Below are 24,099 nucleotides of genomic sequence, written 5' to 3' on the forward strand. Positions count from 1 at the left end.
GTGGCGGGGGGAGAGAAGCCAGTTACCGGCACTGCTCCCAAAGCCCCTGGAGGTCCCCAGTCTCAGGGGCAGGGCTGGGCAAGAGGCAGGGAGGCAAAATCACCCAGCCCGCGACCAGCGGTCCAAAGCAGGGAGGAGCCGGGCACACGGGCAGCACTGAGAGCTCCACTACCAAGAGGCAGAGACAGAGGCTGGGCGGGGGCCCAAGAGAAAACAAGAGTGCTCCCAGCCCTGCCTCCGGCCCCTGCAAGCCCTGGTCTAGACACCTCGCCTTCCCACTCTCTCCCTTCCGAGTCCTTTCCTGGTGGCGAGCCTCCTGTCGCTGCAGACCCAGAACATTTCTCCGCGCGCTGCAGCAGAGGAAGCGAGGCGGGGGCAGCAGCGGGACCAGCTCTACCGCCCACTGGCTGGTAGACCTCAGATCAGGCAGCTATTCTCCCTGAACTCCAGTTTCCTCCCTCAACTGGACATTACCCGCAACCTCACAGCAAAGCGGCAAATGAGAGCGTGTCACACAAGCTCCTGTCAGGGTCCTTCTAAGAAGATGAGCTTATGTGAGAGGACCTACCCAGGGAAGGAACTGAGTGAGTCCCTGGAGGGCACTGACGACCCCCCAGCTCCGGAAGCACCCAAGGGGGCGGAGCCACGCTTGTCCAGGGCCCTAGACCCCAGGCCTCAGGAGCAACCCTGCTTTTCCCCTGCCTCGGTTTCCCCCTATTCGTGACAGGAAAGGAATGCTAGTCACACGCTGGGCTCCCAACAACAACCCCGGGGAGTGTGTGCCAGGCCCTCAGAAGGGCAAAGAGCAGCAGGTGCCCGGGTGCTTGGAGGATGCAGGCTTCAGGAGGGACTCACGTCCAAAACACCCATCAGTCCCCCATGCCAACGGGAGTCGAGGAGGAGCTGCCAGGGAGAGCTGTGCCCGGAACCAGCCCAGCCACTGGCGACTGCTTCTTCAGGGCACCCAATACTTGGCATTCTTAGGAGCAGCGAAAACACTTAACTCTGCTGGAACAGCATCAACAGTCAGACGTTCCAAGTCGCGGCCAAGAGCTGAGCAAACCTCTCCCCATCCGTGATGCCCTCGCCAGCTTCAAGGTCAGAAGAGGCAAACCACTAGCCCCACCCCCACTGAAGCCACCCTGTCCTGAGCGCGGAGCCCACTCCAAACTCAGTCTCTTGTTCTGACCCCAGAGCGGGACAGACTGGGGCCAGGCAGGGCCAGGGCTGCCAGCCTGGGTGCGTGGCCCCCAAGCCTGGGACCAATTCAGCTGGCGACAGGTTGGCCCAGTCAATGAATCAACAGCTCTGGCGAAGCACGCCCTGGCAGGGCTGGCCGTGCTGTCCAGAGAGCCAGAGCGTCCATGCCGGGTGGTCACTGTCCTCTGTCCTCCTTCACACACACGTCCTCTCCCTCCTGAGGTACTGAGGGACTCCAGAGGGCTTTTCCTAAGAAACACTGGTAAAAGGAAACTGAAACGCCCTCTTAGGGATCCAAAAGCAGCAGAACTAACACCCCTGCGTCTTCTGACGGACCTTCCCTGAGCGGTTTTTAGTCCTGGGGTCTCTGCCTCCCACTTCTGTCCCCACTCCTTCCTTTCCATCCCGCCGCATCCCTGACAATGGCCCCAAGGCCAGGAGGGGCACTCACCAGATTTGGAGTAAAGCACCAGTACGTTATTCCGGGTCCTGAGAAGTTTTTTCAAGTCCTTGGGGTCAGAGATTCTCTCGATGAGTGAGGAGAACTTTGTAGAGGACAGCCACGTCGGCAGGACCACCTGGGGATCAAGGAGCCAAGGACCGTGAGTCTCAGGTCCCAGCTGGGCCTGAGCAAGAAGGGGTGCCCCAGATGTGCTGCCTCTAGGCACAGTTGCCTTGGGAGGGATAAGGCTCACCCCTCCTTCTCTCAACTCTACACTGCCTTTCGCCTCATCCCCTCTCCAAATCTCCCCCCTCCTACAGGGACTCTTCCGGACCACTCCCAGTCGCCAGCTCACCCTTCCTCTTCTTTATGAAGCCATATAGACTGCACAGGTACATAAGCATACTGCATGGACATTCTTGCCACCCTTTCAATCAAGGCCTCTCTGGGAGGTCAATGTCTGTACCCTACACTGCACCCAAACACCACACACTGGAGCAATGTGAAAACTCCATCCCACCTAGCAGCACCAAAGCCCCAAGTCCACAGAGAAGTACGATCACCTCTTAATGTGATCCCATTTAGGATGGGAATGGATGGGTGAGGGGTTTTCCACTTTCCCCACTTAGCCAATGATCTCAGGAGATCAGCCAACAAGAAACAAGCCAATTCTCCCAGAGAAAACCGTAAAAACCTTGGGCCGTAGAAGTACCAGGCACCTCCGCAGGCATGATGAGAGGTGGGCTGAAAGCAGGGGCAGGGAAGGGGAGGTTGTTAAATCTTTGAACAAAGAGCTGTCACACAGCAGATCCCCTCACCCAGCCCACACAGCCCCCTGACTAGCTGGCAGAAAACACAGGGGTTACCACCTACAAAAACTGAATAAGAAAAGCTCTGCCAGGAGACACCAGGCAAAGGTGGGAGGGAGTATGGACAAACTGAACCTTGATATCACCCATCTCCCCTAAGCCCCTACCCCCCAGCATCTCCCTTCCCTTTTCCAGAATGTTGCCAATCTGATCCCCCCAAGCAGGTTAGAGAATTTTTCTCTAGGTTAACTGAGGAGCATAAGAAAAACAACCAAAAGATAGTGATTTGGAGACTCTTCCAATGAAACAGCTGACTTCCCATTCAAATATCCACTGTGAGGCCCTCCCAGTAAACAAATGCCCTCCACCCCCTCCCCACACTCAAGAGTCTGCAACCCACAGCCTATGTCTTGATCTTCATTACACACAGATAACCAAGACTCACCAGACGTCTGAGGGAAGCCCTCAACACAAAGACAGAGATGAGAACATAACAATGGAAAGATGAAACTTAAAAAGAACAGAAGAAAACAACTAAAATTATTATTCTCAGAGAAATAAAATGGTGCATCCATAAGACAAGAATAGAATGCTATGAAAAAGGAATAGTCAAAGAGAGTGATGAAAACCTCTTAGAAAGTAAAATCCTCATAGAAATAAAAAATTTCAATAGGGCTGAAGGTAGAACTGAAAAAACTCCTATGAAATAAAACAAAAAGATCAAGAAATAAAAAGCAGAACAAGATAAGAAAAATAATAGGTATTTATTAAGTGCAAGAGCCAAATTAAAGGAACTAAAGAAAAAGAAGAAAACAGAGGAAAAGAAATTACCAAGGAAATAATTCAAGAAAATATCCCAGAACTGAAGGATGTGAGTTTCCAGGTAAAAGGGCCCAACATCACCAATAAAAAAAAGACTCTCACCAAGTACATCACTGAAAATTTTCAGAACACTGCTGACAAAGAGGAGATTCTGAAAGTTCCAAAGGGAAACAAAACAAAACAAAACAAAAAAACCACCACACACAAAAGATCAGGGGTCAGAACTGGCATAGGACATTTCACCAGCACACCAAAAGACAATGAAGCATTGCCTCCACAATTCCCAAGCAACATGATTTCCAACTGGAATTCTATAACCAGCCAAACTACCTGTCAATTGTGAGTAGAGATTGACTCAGACAGACTTAAGGTCTCAGATGTGAAAAATTTACCACCAAATTTCCCATTCTCAGGAAGCGACTGGAACTCATGCTCTACCAAAACAAGAAATAAATAAAAAATGAGAAAGACATGGAACCTAGGAAACAAAGGATCCAACAGAGGAGAGAGGCAAGAAGTACCATGTTGATGGTGAAGAGAAGCCCCAGAACAAATGTCCTGACCCCACGGAGCAACCAGCCCAGAATGGAACAAGGACAGAGGACAAAGGAACGTGGTCAATAAGAAGAGGCAACTACAGATTATCCGATATGCTTGATCTTATAGATCAGTTAAATAATCTGACAAAAGTTACACAGCTAATAAGAAGCAGGTCCAGCATCTGAACCCCAGTCTCTCTATTTGACCCCAGGCCCTCTCATGCCACTGCCTCTTTGTAGCCAGAAGTCTCGCATTGAGTCTGAGCTCTACCACTCAATAGCTAAGATGCCCGGGCAACATCACTCAACCTTTTAGACGCTTAGTTCTTCCCATCTGACGTGGAGAAAATGATACCTCCCTCATGGGACAGCTGTGAGGATGAAATGGGGTAACTTATCGAAAATGCTTTATAAATCATAAAGCACTCTAATAGGATCAGTTACCGTAACATATAATACAAATTTCCATCTCAGCAGAGTAGAAGATGGAAATGTGGCCATATTTTAGTGTTTCTAAATATAATCTGCCATTGGATCCAACTTTACCCTTCTCCCCAGGGTAAAACCATCAGGAGGAGTTATCCAGGAATGATTTCTCCCTTATTCTGCCCCAGCAGGGCAGTGCACGATGCCTGAGGACCCCCTGCCCTCATACGGCGACCTTGAGAGCTCACCAAAAAGTTCATTCCACCTTATTATCACGTTATTCCATTGCTCCCAGGGAGCTACTGCACTTCAGACTAAAAGGTCCATAGCACAGTGCACATGGTTAAAGAAAAAAATAAAAGAATCTGTTGGAAAAACATGTTGACACTGCTGTTTTAAATCCTCAAATAACCTGGCCAGTCAAGAAAAACAATTACCCTTGCCCAGTGCCTCAGGACTCTGACCCGAAGACCAGCTCTCCTGAGACTGGCCGGCACCTGCACTTCTGGACTGGGGAGCAGGAAAGGGGAAGGGAGGGCAGGCCCAGTGCCCACCTGCCTGGGTAGCACAGCAGGGTGCAGCTGGGCCAAGCGACAGCAAAGTGTCTACAGCAAAAACCACAAGAGCACCAAGTTTCAAGGCTTATCCACAGCTTCCTTCCTAGAAAGCCCAGAGAATCCCTCAGGTCATCTAACCAACAGCCACTCTCAGAGTAAACAAACCACTTTTCAGCCAGCCACCAAAGCCTCTGAGCCAGTGTTTACCCTCACACAGCAGAGAACTTCAGCTCTGCCAGAAATACAGTGATGCTGGGGCTTAAACTCATGGTCTGCGGCCGGCCTGGTTAAGAACCCTTTATGGAGGGTCCATCTCCTCCTCATCTCGTCCCATCCCTATTCCACCCCCTAGACTAGGAGCACCTGGCCCCTTGAAAGCCCTTAGGAGATGTGTGCCCAGCGTACTAAACATGACAAACACACTGGCTGCCACGCTCTGGAGCTTTGCAGAGGTACCCCGCTGGGAGCATGTTACAAGGTGAGTCCGTGACAGCTCTCAGGAGACCCAGAGGGACCACGGAAACCAGACAGACCCAGGGCAGTCAGGGAGGGTCTGGGCTGGAGAGTGGTGGGAGAGGGCAGGTGGGGCCAGGCTGGGGTGGAGGGTGGGGTCTTGAAAGCCTGGCTCAAGAGCCCCATCTGGCCCCATCTCAGACTGGGCAGTCATCAGAAGGCTGGAGGTGAAGGGACCTGCTGGGTGGCTGCCGAAGTGGAGAGAAATGGGCCACTCCAAGAGCCTCAAGGGAAAAGCAACAGAACTCAATGACTATTCATATGTAAGCAAGGAAGGAAGAGAGTAGAGGCTAAAATGACCCAAGGATTCTGTGCTCAGAAATGGAACAAGAACCAAAACTGGAAGAACTGGGAAGCAGCAGCAGAAGAAGAGGCTTCTGTCTTATGTTGAGGAAGGTGATAATAAGCTTAGGTGCAGACATGTGGACAGGACGCCCCAATGCAGCTGTCCTCCAGGCTGGAGAGTGAGCCTCGAGGTCAATGAAGTCTCAGGGGTCGGGGTCCAGAGGGAGAAGTCAGGAAACCCCTCAGCTGAGGAGGAGGAGGAAGGACCAGGAGAAAGGTGGGAAGAAGGTAGGAGGTACCACAGACCTGGTACCTGGTCAACACAGACCAGGGAGGAGACACACAGGAAATCAGGTGTGACTTGCAGGCAAAGGTCAGGGCCAAGTCCCCAGGGATGTTCCGAGAGCATTCTGGTGATGGGAGGGCGGCCGGAAGCCAGGCTGCAGAGGGAAGCACACCCCACGCAGGGGGGAGCACAGGTGGCCGCAGGGTCGGGAGAAGGATGGGCTGTCTCCACCTAAGATAGGGAGCTGCATGGACATTTGTGGGCACTGGAGAGGCAGGATTTGCAGGGAGAGGATCTGAAAATTTGGGAACAAGAGGAAAATAGGATAGGTAGATCCAGGGGGAACCAGGGGGAACCAGGGGACTTTGGTGTGCAAAGAGCTAAGATGCTCAGTGTAAGATCTCTGAGAGAGGAGGGGGAAAGGCCCTCGTGTCTGGCCTTAGACAGACCCTCACCTCAGCAAGCAACCACAGGGGCAAAGGGAGCATGGCCCTTTCCTCCCTCCCCTAACCCCAAGGGGACTCTCCTCTAGCCACTTAACATTCTCCTTTCTCCTCCACTTCAGTCGATTTTAACCTTTCCAGTGTGCACGCTCCTTCCTTTCCTTAAGATACAGCTCCAGTAAACCTTGGGCCTCCTTGCCAAGAGCCTTCCTGCAGACTTCATAAGGCACAACCCACAAACCTTGATAACAACAATAACTAAGGCAACTATAACAACGTTAACGATGCACAAACTCTCTGCTTTGTCAAGCCCTCAGGGGGGATAGGTCAATGTTTGAGAAGGAAGCCAGCCACCTCCCAAGCCAGCCATGGAACTGTTCCTGGGTTCCGCAGGCTCTTTACATTCTAAGTCTTTCCCTTTGGAGGTAGAGGAGAGAAAAAAAATCCCCTTTGTTCCCTATGCAAACTCCTTCTGACTTTCCCCCATAATTGTTTTCTTTCTGCCCCAGCCTTAACAGTATTTACATCAGGACTAAGCTACCCCATGGGCTGGGCTGAGATCCACAAAACCTTTGCCTGGGTGCAGGGCAGAACACTGCCAGGAAGGACGGCTCCCTTCCTCTACTGCTGGGGAATACAGGCCCCCAAAGCCAGGTCCTGCTTGCATCAGAGAGTCAGTGCCCCCACCCGCCCCCCGTCAAAGTACCGGTCCCCCCAGCCTCCAACCCCTGTCATAGTACTACACCCGCCTCAGAACACCGGGCCCCTCCATCAGAGAAGCAGCCCCCTCCACCCCGAGCCCCTTCCCCCATCAGAGTGCAAGGCGCTCTGCAGAGCCCACTCAGGGTGCCTGGCATGGAAGTCCTCACCTCCACCCTCCACCACGGCTGCAGGCAATGAGGTCGAGGACACTGGCTTCTCCCCCTCACCTTCCAGACTCCCTGCAGTGCTCTCCTAACAGGCGTCTGCCCGGTTCAGGGACCGCCAGACAACGGTCCTCCAGTCTGGAGGCTCACGCTCCTCTCCTCCCCTCGTGGTTTCCCACCCCTCAGACACAACAGAAAGAGCACTGCTTCTGGAGTCAGACAGACCTGGGGTCAAAGCCAGGCACTATCACTTAGAGCTAAATGATCTTAGATGTTACGAGTGTCATTTCCCTGCCTATAAAGTGGAGAAGATAATACTGATATCTGCCTTGCGGGGTTGGCTGAGGATTAAAGGAGGGGGAAAAAAGTACATAGAGAACCTAACATAATGCTTGGCACACAGTACACGATCATGGTAATTATCTGTATTAGTACCCTTAGTGAGACAAATCACAGAGCAAGGGCAACAGAAGAACCGGCACCACCTTTTCCTCTCCAGGGCCCTGCCGGCAATCAGGCAAAACAGCACATCCAGGCAGGAAGAAATGTGCACGTACACACATCCAGCATCAAAACCTCAAGTGATCGCCCATCTGCACAGCAAGCAACAGGCCACACGGCACGTGGAGGACGGGCCTTCCAGGTTTTGTGCCCATCTGCCCCTCACAATAACCCGATGAGTGGGCACTGGCCTCATCCTACAGATGAGGAAACTGAGGCTCAGAGAGGTTAGCTTACTTACCAAGGTCACACACAGTAGGTCAAGTTGCAGAGCTCGGGCCTCCCGGGTCCTGGCCAGAGGTGTTTGCTTCCCTCTACCCCACAAGCTCCCTGGACTCACAGCGACCCAAGTGGACCACCTTCCCAGAAGTACCTCCTTCCCAGGAGCACCTCCTTGCCCAGCCAGGCCCATCAAAGCAGCCAGGAAAAGCCCAAATCTTCCAGAATCCCCTGGCAAGGAAAGTCCCAGCAGGGATTTACACTAACCCTCTGCTTCCCGCAAGCCTAGAGCACCCTGCTGTCGCCCACCCTTCTGGGGACCCTGGGGCAGTCAGCCCAGATCTGCCATTAACCAGAGGTGTGTACAGGCGTCCGGGCTCCCTTCTGCCTCGCTGTCCCTCTACCACACCACACTCACAAGTTCCTCTCTTCACTTAACCTCACCCACCGTCACCACCAGCCTAGACATAAAGAGTCATACAATTCTGGAAAATAACAGGGAGAACAGTCCTTGCCACATTACACCCTCGGCTTTAAAAAGCTCCAGATCTCTGGGGCGCATGCCAGCACCCTCACATTCTCTATAGCCCGGGAGGCTGTCTGTCGTTATGGATTCACTATTCAACGCAGTTCATGAAGCCAGAGGTATTCTATTATGTAAAAGCAACTTGCTAAAGGAAGAAGAGTTGAAGACAGAAGGTTAACATTAAGGAAAAAGGGTGGAGGTGGGACTTGACCTTTTTTGCTCTGTCACCTGAAAAAAGATACCCTTCTTATGTTGGGAACTGTGAAGAAACTGGTTTAATTTAGTGTAGCCCACATTTTGCTCAAAATACTTTTGAAATGTCAGAATCTAAGTCTAGACTCTTAGGAAGCTGGTGGTAAAGGGATCTGGGAATAAGGTTAAAAACAGACCACCTGAACCCAAGGTCAGAGAACTCCAGCTGGCTGAGTATTTGAGAGCTAGAGGTTTGGTAGAAAGAGTCAGAGACCCAAGTTTTGTGCTGGCTTTGATATTTATTGACTATGTGACCTTGGACAAGCCATGTCTCCTTCTCTGCTCCTTTCTCTGTAAAATGAAGGGGTTGAAAGTGATTTCCAAAGTCCCTTCCAATTGTGATATTCTGCAAACCTAGTTTCATGACCAGTACCAGAGAAGTACGGTGAGGTAATTACACCTCATGAAGGAACTGCTGAGTTGCCCTGGGCATGTGGCCACCCACATTAAGTCAAACCTCTCAGTCTTCCTTGCAGCAAGTGCCCCTGGCATGTAAACAGAAGTGTTATGTGGCAACTTTTAGGAACTGTCCCTCATAGACACCTGGTATGAGTCTTCTTCGCCTCTTCCTCCTTCCTGCTTGCTAGAATTTGGAAAGATGGCTGGAACTCAAGCAGCCACCTTGAGACAATGAGGTAGAAGGAGTTGCTAAAAATGTGGAGTTATCAAGATAGAAGGTACCTGGGACCCTGATACCACAGAGGGATATACTGGCCCTAGAACACCCCTTTCCAGCTTCTATGTGAGTGAAATAAACAGTCGCTTTAAGGCACCATCATTCTGGGTTTTCTGGCACACATGCAAATAGATCTTGTGTGCCTACTGAAACAAAAGCTTTAACTAGAAAGAAATACTAACATCTGCTCCAGTTGGGATATTTCAAATCATCGAATCATGCATTATACTTTAGATAAACTGTTACAAGGAAGGAGACAGTGAGACTATCAAGGATCTGATTTACTGTGTTCCTCCTAATTACCCGAGTTGCACTATGCCTGTTCCTAACAGTATCTTGGTCACTTGGTGACAGCTACCCACAAATGAAAGGAAAATTAGCTAGTAACTCTCCAGTTTTCCCACAACCTCAGCCCTTTATTAGTAAGGGGACCACTGCAGGCCACCAGAAGGCCAGGACATTCCTTGTAGTTCACAGGCTTGAGCTGGGCTGGTTGGTTTCCCGGATACAAGACTCTTCTCAACATTCCTCACATGCCATCTCCAGCCTCCAGGTAGCCCTCCAGAGTCAAGGCCTCAAAATCTCCTGAGGCTGCGCAGTACAGAGGAGCCTGGAAGGCTGTGGAAACTAAACATGTTAATACATAGAAATCTGTGTCCTACCATTTCATTTTGGATGGCTCCAGTCATTAGAAAGCCAAATTCCTCCCCCTCCCAAGCCATTCTGCCAGCCTATCACACTCTGAAGACAGCAAACACATTCCCTCTTAGGATTCTGTAGGTGAAATTCCCCGATTCCTCATGTGCCCCCAAGCCCCTCACTGTCCTGAATGATCTGCCCTAGATACCGCCATGTTCCTGGTTCCCAGAGTGACCGACCCCAAGGCTGGGAGCACGGTGGCAGAGCCTGAAGAGGGTAACGTGCCATATTACACTATAATTTACTTCTGGAAATAAATACCTATGCTTTCATAATTCAAAATACAGGAAATTAATCTCAACACAAATCTTGATTTTTGGATCATGGTTTTTTTTAAAAAATTGAGAAACACCATTACTGAATCTCTTAAAATATGGCACCCAACCATCATACAGTGCTGGCAAAAGCCTAAACCAGTACAATTCTTTTGGAAAGCTATTTGGCACAATTAATCAAGTATCTTAAAAGTATTTATGCTCCTCGACTTGGTAACTCTACTTTTGGGAATGTGTCCCGAGGAAATTAGCAGAGATTCTGACACATACATGACTTGCTCGGTCCTACTCATGAGTCAAAAATTGTAAACGACCTAAATATTCAACAGCAGGGGAATGGTTACTTAGAGTAAACCACTCAACAGAATAAAACGTGCATTTAAACGATGTTTTCAAAGATTGTGCAATGAAAAGATATTTTTTTAATGTTAAGTTTTTAAAAATTGAATTCAAAATGTACATGGTATGATTACAACTATACACAAAATTATGCTCAGAAAATGACTGGAAGAAAAAATGCACCAAAGTAAGGCTTCGTCCTTGTGCATATTTTTCTAACTTACCATAACAGGCATGTCCAATAGAAATACTTAAAGAAAAAAATTTACCATCATTTGACTACCGTCATGGAAATAATTAACAATCTCAAAGTATTTCCCCACCACAAGTAAATATAACTTTACAGTTGAGAAACCTGGCAGAAACCTCCTCAACTAAGGGATCAACAATAACACCACCAGTAATGGGTCAAATCAACTTATGTCTCCTGATACAATGCACTGAAGGGAAACATCATCCAAAACCAAACTGAGGGACATTCTTCAAAAATGTCAAGGTCCCGAAAGACAAAGACTGAGAAACTGGCCCAGATTAAAGGAGACTAAAGAGATATGACAATTAAATTCAACATGTGATTCTGGATGAAGTCCCAAGCCAAGTGCTACATTCCTGACTTTGATCATTGTACTCTGGTTATGTAAGAGAATGCAAACACTGAAGTGTTTATGGGGCAAAGGAGAGTCATGTCTGTAAACTTTATATATGCAGAGGGAGAGTATGATAAAACAAATGTGATCAAATGTTAATATTTGTGGAATCTGGCCGAAGGGCAGATGGAAATCTTTTATATTCTTCTTGCAGCTCTTCTCTAAGGCTATTTCAAACTTAGAGTTAGGGGGAAAACACCTAACATAAAACAGAAAAAAAAGAGATGCCTAGAATACAACCAAATACTGCCCCCACCTCTTCCACAGGCTTCCTGAAACCCTCGGCCATCTATCCAGTGTCACTGGCACTTCCCCACGTAAGAGCAGTGCTTATCTGCCCTTCTTCACTTCCAGCTGACTGACTGCTCACTCCCCCGCTCACCTGACATTGTGTAGTTTTTAAATAAGAACTATTATACAGAATCTGCAAAGAACTTTGCATGCAACACATACCTAGAATGGCTTTGATCAGTGGGGGGGAGAGAAATGCTAATTTTTAAATACAGGTAATTTATGCCCCTTAAATGGGCAAATTTTAAGCATCTGTCACCGAGCACTACGGCTAAATACCCTCTTCACAAGGAGCTAAGGCCTAACCTCAAACCTAGTTTGCAGATTTCACCACTGATATTTCCCAATGTTCAAATAAATGTCCACCACCCAGCAGGCTTTGAAGTAAAAACGAGCACCGCCTGGATGGCAAGTGTGTGTGTGTGCGTGTGCATGTGTGACAGAAAGACAGAAGTCTGGCCCTGGGATGTGGACCCCTGACTAGCTGCAGCTGAGGAGCTAAATGTGCTTAAGAAAGAGAGAGAAGTAGGAAAGCGGTTGGCTGGCACAGAACCCAAGAGAGGATTCTTTAATCCCTGCATCGAGGGCCTAGCGATGCAGCCATGATAATGATAAGAGCTGCAAGTACAGAGTGCTTGTTGTGTGACCAGGAGCCAGCTAAGCTGCTCATGTGACTATCTAGTTCATTCTCTGGGCAAGTGAATTAAGTAGGTACTTTCATTATACCTATTCTATGGATAAGGAAGGTGAGACAAAGGACAGTTAGAAACTTGCTCAACGTCACTCAGCAAGTAGGTAAGAGAGCTGTGACTCAGACCCAAGATGAAGTGGAAAGACCGATTCCTAGAGCCACACACGTCTCACCGCTTGCTCCTATAAAGGAACAGCCAGCTGCACGTCTTATATTTTGCTTCCTTTAAAAGCCACACCTTATACGTGGGCTACACAGTTTTCCCACCTGTTTCCACAGCACAAACGTGGCTGTCAACAAGGGACAGTTCAGAGGCAGGACAACTGATCTGAGAGCTTATGAAAACAGGTTTTCTTATCCTGAAATTGCAACTGCAGTGCATTTAACCAGGACTTAAGTCCTAAAGCTTTTAATGTTGTGGAAAACCTCTTCTAGAGCCAAGAGGGCTCTGGGTTGCTGCCAGCCTGGTGTGCCAGGCCTGCTAACGAGGAAGAGCTCGTGGAGGAAGCAGAGAATTAGGTAGCAGGGACGAAGGAAGATCAGGTGAATTCCCACTCCGGAAACCCAACCCTGCCTCAAAGCTCCATTAATTGAAAAGAAAATAACAATTCAAGTGCTCATGACTCATGAGGTACATCTGTGCTTTGACATACAGTATCTCATTCAATCCCCTAAAGCTGAGGGTCTAAACCGGCGTTTTCTACCCCTCTGGCCTTAATCCAAGAGCCAAGTCATAAAATCACTTCGGTGGGTTACCACCAGCATTTTTTTAAATAACATTAAAAAGGAAACATCCGTGCTTCCCTGGTGGCACAGTGGCTAAGAATGCAAGGGACATGGGTTTGAGCCCTCGTCTGGGAAGATCCCACATGCCACGGAGCAACTAAGCCCGTGTGCCACAACTACTGAAGACCGCACGCCCTAGAGCACGTCCTCCGCAACAAGAGAAGACACCGCAATGAGAAGCCCGCGCACCGCAACGAAGAGTAGCCCCTGCTCGCCGCAACTAGAGAAAGCCCGCGTGCAGCAACGAAGCCCCAATGCAGCCAAAAATTAATTAATTAATTTTTAAAAATTAAAGAAAAAAGGTAACATCAGTCTGTACCATAAGCAGCAAGACTGTATTTGGTGAAAAATCTGCATCTGTTATATTCATATAGACATATATGTACTTGGTTATAATGTAAAATGCAAAATTGTTCTTCCAGGAGTTGCAGTAAAAATGTTTGAAAAACTGCTATAAACAATCTGTGTGGGAGGTGGTACCATCCCCACTTTAGAGATGTGAAAACTGAGGTTCAAAGAACTTAAGGAATTCAACTTGGGTGAAGCCTAAAACGGCAGAGCCGGGACTCAGAGGTCTTCTGGGCACAGATTAGAAGCTCTTCTCTTTGCCCATCAATGTGCACACTTCCCACTGGTATCGCTCGAGGTCTCTCCACTCCCCAGAGCTCCACCCAGAACAAGACCCGAAAGGCCAGCAAGTCTGCTTTCCCTTCCAATCTAGCTACTGAGCACAACCAACGAGAAAGAGCTTCGATGACTGCCTGAGCCATCTTCCCTGCTACCTGCTTGTGCACACTTCCCTAAACGCCTGCGGAGAAACGCAAAAACGGCACATGCTCCAGTCAAGTGACGCCTCACAGTGTCACTAGTGTGTGTGGCTTGTAACATGGGCAGAAGTTGTACCACACCCCGCGGCCCAAAGCTGCAACCTTGGCTGGCAAAATACTGTCCACCATGTAAAATTAATGTTAACTTGTAAATGCCTCCGGTTTGTAGTTGCACAACAGCAATAAGTATAAGCTTTTAGGAAATACAGATTCCTGGGCCTTCCCCTTGAAGAAAATCATCTCGTGGATCTGGAGAGCCCAGGAATCCATTTTTACACATACCCACCTAAGGCGGTTGGATTCACAGCCAGGTTGGAAGGCCATTATTCCATCTTTTAAAAACCCCCTCCCTGGACCCCATACCACTCCCCTCTCCCTCACAGCCAGAATGTTCCATCTCCCTCCCCGCCTTCTACCCACTCCTCAGCACTGTCAGAGCTGTCCCCCCACCATCAAAGAGGCTCTTGGTGGAGGTTCAGCAATGACCTCCACATGGATAACCCAACGGGCACCTCCATTTCTCGTTTTGGTCAGCCTCTTGAACCCAGGCGGAACTCGCTTGGTCTCCCTTCTACCTCTCCAGCCACCCTTCTTATCTTCTTTGTAAATCCACCTCCACCATCCTGCAAATGCGGGAGTTCCTCAGGGCTCACTCAGTCCATCTTCTCTTCCTGCCCCACACCCTCCCCTGGGGTCCCCCACCCGAGCAGCACCCCTAAATTAACATCCCCAGCCCAGACCTTTCTGAGCACCACACCCTCACATCCTGCTCACTCAGCAGCTCTTAAACCGGGGTCAAGTATAATTCTCAAATGTTAAAAACCCAATTCTCATACAAACAGAGACTGAGCATATTTCAAAGGGTTATTAACTCATTAATAAGGGACCCACTAAAATGACAAAGCTTGGTCAAAAGAGGATATAAGAAAAAAAGGTTAATAAAAAGATTTTAAAAAGAGGTTATAGGGAATTCCCTGGCGGTCCAGTGGTTAAGACTCCACGCTTCCACTGCCGGGGGCCTGGGTTCAATCCCTAGTCGAGGAACTAAGATCCCGCAAGCCGTGCAGCACGGCCAAAAAAAAAAAAAAAGAAGTAGTTATAAGAAACTTACAAGCGGTCGATGAAAAAAAGGTATGATATGATTGCTAATAGAGATACTAAGCCGGTTAATATCCTGAAGGATCTCTCTTCTCTACCAAACAGAAATCATATGCATCCTTTCTAACTTTACAGAGTATGGGTCCTAAGGAATAATAAACAACGTGACATTCCCTAAAGTACTGGATACCGCTGAGGTGGGCTTCCTAGACAATGCTCCAGTGTGACATTAGAAAGTCACTAGATCATCTTTTATTTCCAAGTTTGGCGATAATTTTTCTTACACTAGGGTCTATGAATTTGGATGGGGAAATATCACATCTTTATTTTCACTAATTTCACTGAAATTTAGCCTTCCCTTTATTATGAATGTAGGTAACTAATTACAGTAGCACTGACAGTGTCTGTGACTTTGTGACTTTGCCACCAACAGAAATCACATTTTCTCATCACAAGAGGATTGCTGCAGATATCTTGAAACACTGTCTATGCTTATCACTACTTAAAATTACAGAAATTTTCAAAGTTGCCACTAGATCTTCTTATATGATGCATTTAAAAAAATACATACTATTTTGTCACAATTTATTATATTTTAATAACTATATTTCAATATCACTGGTTTCTTTTGTAATCCTATGCATTCTGTTTTATACATTTAAAAACATTTTTCTAAGAAAGGGTCCATAAGTCTTCAGAGAGGCCTTTCCTGACTCCCTGCAGTAGGGTAGGGACCCCTGTTACACATTCTCTTACCACCTTATCTTCCTCTTTCCAGCACTTACTACCTGAATCAAATAATAAATTAGTGGCTCTCTCACTAGGCAGTGGGAGGAAGGGATGGTGTCCATCTTATTTATATTTTGTCCCCAATGCCTTGGCATAGTATGTCTGGCTCATAAAATACTCTCAAGAAGTATCTGTTAAAAACAAAAAAAAAGGGGCTTCCCTGGTGGCACAGTGGTTAAGAATCCACCTGCCAATGCAGGGGACACGGGTTGGAGCCCTGGTCTGGGAAGATCCCACATGCAGTGGAGCAATTAAGCCCGTGCACCACAGCTACTCAGCCTGTGCTCTAGAGCCCGTGAGCCACAACTACTGAGCCCACGTGCCACAACTACTGAAGCCAGCGTGCCTAGAACCCATGCTCCGCGATAAGAGAAGCCAGTGCAATGAGAAGCCTGCGCACCGCAAGGAAGAGTAGCCCCCGCTCGCCGCAACTAGAGAAAGCCCGCACACAGCAACGAGGACCCAACCCAGCCAAAAATTAATTAATTAATTAATTAAAAACGAACAAAAAACCAACAAAAAAGAAAGATCTGTGGAATAAATGAACATCTGTGACATGTGCAACATGCAGATGGTGGTCCATGTTTCTTTGAAACGAGGAGCATGTCCAACACTCTGCCCAGGACCCAGCGGGTCAGACCCCTTGATGACAGCAAACCTGCTTGTTCCTCGGGAGCCTGCCCTACTTGGCCCTATAACAGAGCTTTCCAGCCAAGCCCACATCTTGGCTCAGAAGCTAGATCACCCTAATGTTTTAAGCCCCAATGTAAGGCCCTCGACCTAGATCTCCATTAATACCTTCCACGGCAAGGATTAAAGGATCTGCTCACGAATTAAAGACGTCTGCTCGAGCCAAGGGGTTAGAGGAATGGTGGGATTCTTTGGGACGATGGATTCTCTACCCCTGCCCCAGCCAGCTGTGAGGAGTGGGGAACTCTGAAGCGGGGCACAGGCTCACCATCAGGCCATCTGGGAACAGAGCGCACATCCACCTGGGGGCTCAGTATGACCTCGGGGGATAAAGAGACGCAAAAAGGCTATTCTAACGCCATACTCCTTCTGAGTGTTTAACCCCGACTCCCCCCCACTGCATGACTGCAAAGCTAATTATTTAGAAGTGGTCATAAACTGGTGTGTGGAAAGAGGCCCGGCTGGACGTAGCTGATCAGAGGGGACAGGTATCTAGAGCCATGCAGGAGGGTGATGAGAAGGGCAGGAAGGATGCTCAGTGAGGGCCTGGCTATGGTCCCTACTCAGGCCATCAGGGAACTAAAGAGTAAGGTTCACGGACTCCCCAGGTAAATGGCTGGTGCTGCGATTTCAGAAAATAGCATCTGCCAAGGAGGCTGCTCAAACATTCAGGCGACCCACTCATCTGTCTGTGTCCTCCCCCTCCAGGCCATGACCATCAGTGGTCTCTCTCTTCCTGCTCCATCCACCTACTCATCCCTCTTTCGGGGTAACAGTACTCAACCAGCTTACCTCACCCAGCTCACATGGGACTCAAAACTATACAGATGTGAAATATGTGGAAATGCTCTGCAAACTCTAAAGCCCTCTACAAGCGTACCAGGTGTCTTCTAATTCTCGTTGCCAGGTCGAATGGGTAGCCAGAGGCCTGGGTCAGGGCCGCAGGATGGGCCAGGCAGGAGCAACAGAGCAGCCCAGTGAGCACAGGGCTCCTTCCCGCTCCCACTGAGACCTAGGACACCAGGTGTGGGGGAAGAGGAAGCGGGGGGCAAGTAAACCACGGAAGTCCGGCATCGCAGGAGAACTTAGGCTCTCCTACACCCCATGCGCACTCTCTGGTCCACTGTCACTTAGCCTCCAAAACCTACCACAATCACCAAGGGAGACACAAGAGCCCCATAGAACAAAACCACAAAGCTGGGGCGTACCTTCCAGGGAGGCGGTGTGGTTGGTATCTCCATTCTCAAGAGAGGATCCACTTTCAGAAGAAAGGGGAAACACAGAGCACTTAAATCCTCAGTTCCTCTGTCCGCATGCACGCGTGCCTGCGCGCACACACACACACACACCCCCATCAGAGGCTCTGCAGCAGCCCAGTGCAGAGGGGCAAGGAGCCATCAGGAGCTCAGCTCCAGGGAACTGTGACGGGGAGAGTCCTGGCTGCACGGGCCCCCCAGCCATGTCTCGCAGCCTCCGCTCACACCCGCTCTGGCCCTTCACTGGCTTCCTGGCACCCCTTCTCCAACGATCTGAGGTGACTGCTGTGGCTCCTATTTATTGGGCACGTCCACGTGCCACACAGTGTGCTGGGTGCTTCCTGTATTATTGCTGATCCTTTCAACTTTGCAAGATGGATATCATTACCACCACTGACAACAAGAAAATAGGCAGGGCCCAAGGTCACATAGCTCCTGAGCGTCTAGCTGGCTAAAGGCCCATGTTCCTTCTGTAACATCACACTGGACTACATCTTGTAGATAACAGAGAAGAAAGTAAGAGGAAGAAAGTGTTGTTTTGGGAAAATTAATCCAGTCTCTCCCGCTCCAACCCAACCCTCCACTGTGGTGTAACTGCTCTTGTTATTAAAAGGGCCGCTTTCATCATGTCTCTCCATTGCCTAAAGAATCAAGTCCCAAAAGCTTTGTCAGGCATTTAAGATTCTTTCCAATTCACTTTTCCAGTCTCGTTTCCCCAACCCCACACTCAAATCCTCCCTTCCATCCAGCCCGGCCCATCACTCCTCATTGCCCACGTTTCTGTCTTGGATCCCCTGCCTGCAACACTAATTCCTTCAACCAAACACAGACTGGGGGTGACTGCATGCCAGGTCTGGGCGAGGTGCTGGGACAGGGAGGATCCCCGTTGTCACAGAGCTCAGAGTCTGCCTTCTTTGTGAGGCATGAGCTGCGGCCCTTCTCTGGTCCCTTGGTGCCCCAGAGCGTGACCCTGGTCCGAATCCACAGCACTGTGTTTGCCACTCCTATGGCACCCAGCCATTCCAACTCGTGTGCCAGTTCTGTTTTAAAACTTCCTCTGTGTTTATTTCTGTGGGAAAAGTCCACTCCAGGTTCCAAGCGGCATTATCAATGGCAATTAGGCTCTCAGACCAGCCCACAAAAGCCTATTAAATATATAGAGGTGTAGAACCTAAATACGTGTACATTAAAAGCTCTGCAGGAGAGACCAGGGCAAACGTCTGCTGCTTCCTGCACCCCTACCCACTGTGCCATCAAGTTCTGAGCTTCACGCCACCCTCTGGGGCAGAGGCCTGAGCAGTGGCTTGGGAAGAGGGAAGCAGGTGGGAGCTGGCACGACAGAGATGGAGGGGGAAGAACGCTGATGTGTAATTCAGGGGCCTGGCTCCCATCCCCACTCTGTCTTTACAAACTAGGTGGCCTCAAGTGGGTGAGTCCCTTCCCTCTCAAAGCCTCACTTTTCTCTTTTAAAATCAGGGAGCTGAGTTAGGTCAGTAGTTCTCAGACTTCTGAAGCTCACAGATTGGCAGGATATATTTTTAAACATGTATTTAAAGTATATGTTTAAAATGTTTAAAAATATATAATGTGTATTACATATATTTTTTAAAATAAATTTTATCAATTAAAGGCTTTTTTAAAAAATCACAATATACTATCACTGCTTTCATTTTTTTCAAAAGGACACTATAAACCACTCCTCCACCCCCGCCACATGCACTCCCTCAATATGGACACCGTGTCACAGAAATGAAGTTTTTAAACCGGAAATATTTGGAATCGTGAAAAAAAAAAGCCATTCACCATTGTTATTTTTCCAATTTGTCTGTGAACCAGTGGAAACTTCATCACAGCCCAGCTCCAGGCCTCAGCCTGACGCTGGAACCCTTGAGCTGGGTGAGGCTGAGTCCTCTGCAGCTCTGACATTGCTCCATTCTGAGCGAGCTCTGCATGGAGACTATACAACAATCAGCATGGATGGCCCTGGGGAAGGGTCAGCTGCAGGAAGGAGCTGAGTGGGACAGCAGGAAGGGGCAGTCGGCTGCAGGGGTAGGGACAGGACAGCCTGGTCTCCCCAGCTGCAGGCCCAGGGCAGAGACACCCAGCCTGGAAGGGCTGGAACTAACCTGCCCCAAGTGTTGACTGCCGCTCTTTCCACCCCAGAGTGTGGAAGGCTGGGAGTCCCCAAAGAAACTTTTTAAAAAGTTCCTTTACTAACTTTTCTGATCAAAAACTAATGCACATTCATACAGAAAACTTGGGAAGTACCAAAAAAGCATAAGCAAAGAAGTAAGCAAAAGTCACCCACAACTCCACCTTCCAGAGCAATCACTGTAAACATTTTGATGCACTGCTAATCCCTCAAACACTTTTGTAGCTATCTTCAGCCACCCTGGGATTCGGTTTTGTATCCTGCTTTTCCCCTAATTATCACACTCAAATACTTTTCCATGTCCTTAGACATTCTTCATAAGCATCATAACATATTTTGATAATAAACCCAGCATTCTAGTAAATACAAATATTCTTTATAAACATTACTTTCCATGGTATGGATAGGGCCAGAAATCATTTAAACATGCTGCTATTGTTAAGCATTTAAGCCACTTCCATATTTTTGCTATTGTAAAAAACGTGGTGGGTGTACACCCCTGTCCATGAATCTCTGTAGACCCCTTTACACTTCTCTGTATCTCTTGGGTCACAGCCCAGGGCTCTGCACGTATCTGCCCCCAGTAAACACTGAGTGGACAAAGAAACCCAATCCACTCCCAGGAGCTTCGGAACCCTTATCAGATGGACGTAGAGTTTATATTTACAGAGGCCCACCCTGGTGTCCACCCGCCACTCATCACTGACCCTACACCTCAGCCTCACACCTCCTAAGTCAACCTTGGGCTTGAGGAAAGGAGAAAATGTCAATTCCTTGTTGAGGCCTCCCAGGTTCTAGGACTCTCAGCAAACCTACCCACTCTCTACACCTCCAGGTGGAGGGCATCAGCAGACCTCAGTTGCCTAGAGGACTCCCACACCCCCTCCTGACGGCTCAACCCACCCCTCAGGAAAGTCATGGCTGACCTCCCTCTAAATTAATGTATGGCTCCCCTTCAGGAGCTCCCAGAACTTCGAGTATCAGCACTCACTGTTCTGTCTTTATCTGCTCACAGGACTGACTCCCCTGCCCGACGCAGGGCAACACCAGAGGGCAGGAACAACGTGTGTTTTGCTCCCTGCCCAAAATCCAACCCAGTGCCAGCCAAACAATGGGGTTGATAAATAAATGTTTGCTGAATGAAACTTCTTTCTTGTCTGAGTCTCAAGCCTTTTATTTTCACAGGAGGGAGAGGAAAGGGGAAGAAGAGAGGAAAGTAGGACCTCCTAAAACAGCCCAAGTGCAAAGACCTGACAGGGGGTGGCACTGGAGATGGCCCCCTCTGCACAGTCCAGCAGTCCTGCCTGGCCTAGAAACCAGCCCAGACCAACCGGCAGCAGGAACAGAATACAAACAGATCAAACACACCTAGATTTGGGGAAGTGACACTGTCCCACTCCAGCCTCGTTTCTCTCCAAGAGAATGGTCAGATCTAGAGGGGCAAGGACCTTCCTTTCCCACCCATTTTCATACAACTAGAAAATACAGGGCCACTCCTCACTGGTGATCCCAGAAGGGCAGGGCATTGAGAGATGGAAGTATTTAAAGGAACTCAAGCCACACTCCATTTTTTCTCCTCACGTTTCGTCCAGCATCCTTGCCACACCCAAAAGAAAAAAACTGGAAAATCTGCGTTGGAGAGAGTGCCAGCAGCAGGAGGTTCCCTTCAGGAATTTCAGGAAAAAAAGGAGCCAAGATTGTCCTAAAATAAGGCAGACCAGAAGTTATACTAGAGGTGTGGAAGGAGGCCATATTATCCTATCACACACCGACAGCAACACCAAGGCCAAACCCGGGGCCCTGGGTGCTGTGGACACACCCATTCCAACCCCTCTCAGGGATGCCCTGCGGCATTCCTCCCCCCACCCCACAAGGGTAGCAAACTCCTCCGGAGAACCTGCACTCCCATCACCCCGGCCCACCCCTTCTCCACTCCTGTACGGTTTTGCAGCTTAGAGCTACCTCCTCTGATTTCTCACCCGACCCTCCTGGCAACCTTGTTAGAGTGGTATTTAAAGCGTCCCAATTTCACGGATGAGAAGATTCAGTCAGGTACATTAAATGATAGGCCACATCACAAGCCAGAAAGTGGCTGAGGTTCCAGCCAGCCTCAGTTGGGTGAAGGAGCTGAACTCCCCCGCGGTGACCCCACCCGGCCCCGCCAAGCCTGGCCGGCGGGCGGGGCTCCACGTGGTCACTGGAGGTTCGCGGCTGCTCAGAGCCGAAACCAAGAACTAGGTGGCTGGCTCTAAAACAAGGTTTCCGGCAGTGCTGATGGCAAGCACCCCCTTCTTACCCGGTACTCACACAGGTGCAGGGCCCGGAGTCTGGGGTGCAGCACCCCCGCAAGCCGCCGGCGTCCGGCCCGAGCTCGCGGCCGCCCCCTGACCTGCGCCCCTGCAAAGTTGTGTCCGCGGCGCAAGCCCCCCACCCCCGCGAGGGATCGCCCAGCGCCCCCGGGGTCCCCCACCCCGGGCTCCTTTCGACCTTTGAGCCCCGGAGCACTCCGCTGGGAGGGCACGGCGACCGCCCCGCTGCCTCCCCCGCAGCCACCGGGTGCCCGCCTGCTCGGCACGCACGCCCCCACCCAGGCGCCCGGAGGCGTCTATCTCCCCGCACATCCCGGGAGGGCCGGGAGCAGGGAACTCGGACCCTCGCCGGGCGCACGTGCCGTCCCGGCCCGGCCCCCAGCGCCACAGCCTCACCCAGACCGCCAGCAGCAGCAGCCGCCACGCCGGCACGACCCGCGCCATCCCCGCCGCAGCTGCCCACGGCCGGTTCTGGTCCCCACTCGGGCTCCCGCGACCGCAGCTCCGCCGGGAGCAGCCACCGCCGCCACTTCCCAGCCGCTCCCCGCCTCCGAGATCCCGGTGCCACGTCTGCCAAAGCATGCGCACCGCGCTGGCAGAGCCTGCCGGGGTGAAGTGCGTGCTGGGAGTTGTAGTTTGCAGCATGGCTGAGCAGGGGTCTGCGGGTGTGAACTTGGCCCCCAGGCCAGGTTGAAGCATGAGTGGAGTGCGACATGGTCAGGGTCAAAGAGTAAGGGAAAGCAGTTAATGTGGGGGGCTTGCTCTGTGCCTAGAACTTTAGAAACAAGATCTCCTTCAGCTCAGGTAAGTTTTATTTTCCCCACTTTGAGGATGAGGTGGCGGCCCAGAGAACTTAATATGACCCAGATCACACAGCCTGGAAATGGCAGAGTCCAGTGCTGCTTGTGGAGGATAGGAAAAGCCGTCGTCCCTGCTTCCCTCCTACTGTTTCTTTTTCTCATTCAGAAAACTTTACTGAGTTGTTGGAAAACAGTTTGACATTTCCTCAAAAAGTTGAACAGAGATTACCTTATAACCCAACAATTCCATTCCTGGGCATGTACCTAAAAGACTTGAAAACAGGTATTCAAACAAATACTTGTACACAAATGTTCATAGCAGCATTATTCACAATAGCCAAGAGGTAGAAACAACCCAAGTGTCTATTGAGGGATAAATGGATAAACAAAATGTGATATAGTCATACAGTGGGATATTATTCAGTCATTAAAAGGAATGAACTACTGATATATGCAACAATGTGGATGAAACTCGAAAATATTATGCTAAGAACGGAGCCAGACACAAAAGTATGAATATTGTATGATTACATTTATATGAACCATCCAGAAACAGGCAAATTCATAGCGACAGAAAGCAGATTAGTGATTGCCTGGGGCTGGGGGGAGGAGAAATTGGGGAGTGACTGCTCAGTGGGTACAAGATCTCCTTGGGAATGATGAAAATATTTTGGAAAAAGACAAACGATGATTGCACAACATTGTGAATGTACTAAGTGCCACTGAATTGTACACTTTAAAATGGTTACTTTTACGTTATGTGAATTTTATCGCAATAAAAAAATTTTAAAAGAAAAAAAACCTTTATTGAATCCATTCCTTGTGCTAAAACATTCATATGTGGAATCAGTTATTCATTCAAGAATTTTTATTAAATACCTACTACATCCTGAGGCTCAAGATATATAGTAGTGAGATGGACAAGGAAGTGCACAGTCTAGGATTGATAGGTTATAGCTGAAAGATCTTTGCTCACTATCTGGAGGTTCCAAGCTCAAAACCTAGAGGTCATCCTTGATTCATCCTCACTTCTCAACAGGCCCATCCAACCCATCACCACATCCTGTCAGTTCTACCTCCAAAATATA

The 24,099-nt window shown here is 49.3% G+C and overlaps 1 protein-coding gene across 1 annotated transcript in view; it reads right to left on the reverse strand.

Moving 5' to 3' along the window:
* Positions 1 to 22,785, reverse strand: part of PDIA5 (protein disulfide isomerase family A member 5) — a 95,069-nt gene extending 72,284 nt beyond the window's left edge. The window contains exons 1-2 of the mRNA XM_082459487.1: positions 22,608 to 22,785; positions 1,652 to 1,778 (exon numbers count right to left, since the gene is read on the reverse strand). Coding sequence (XP_082315613.1) covers positions 1,652 to 1,778; positions 22,608 to 22,655 — 175 coding nt within the window. The 5' untranslated portion in view covers positions 22,656 to 22,785. The remainder of the gene's footprint in view (positions 1 to 1,651; positions 1,779 to 22,607) is intronic.
* Between the last annotated feature and the right edge of the window lie 1,314 nt (positions 22,786 to 24,099).

The sequence above is a fragment of the Balaenoptera physalus genome, assembly GCF_965194825.1.
Source record: "Balaenoptera physalus genome assembly, chromosome: 4".
NCBI classification, from domain to species: Eukaryota; Metazoa; Chordata; class Mammalia; order Artiodactyla; family Balaenopteridae; genus Balaenoptera; species Balaenoptera physalus.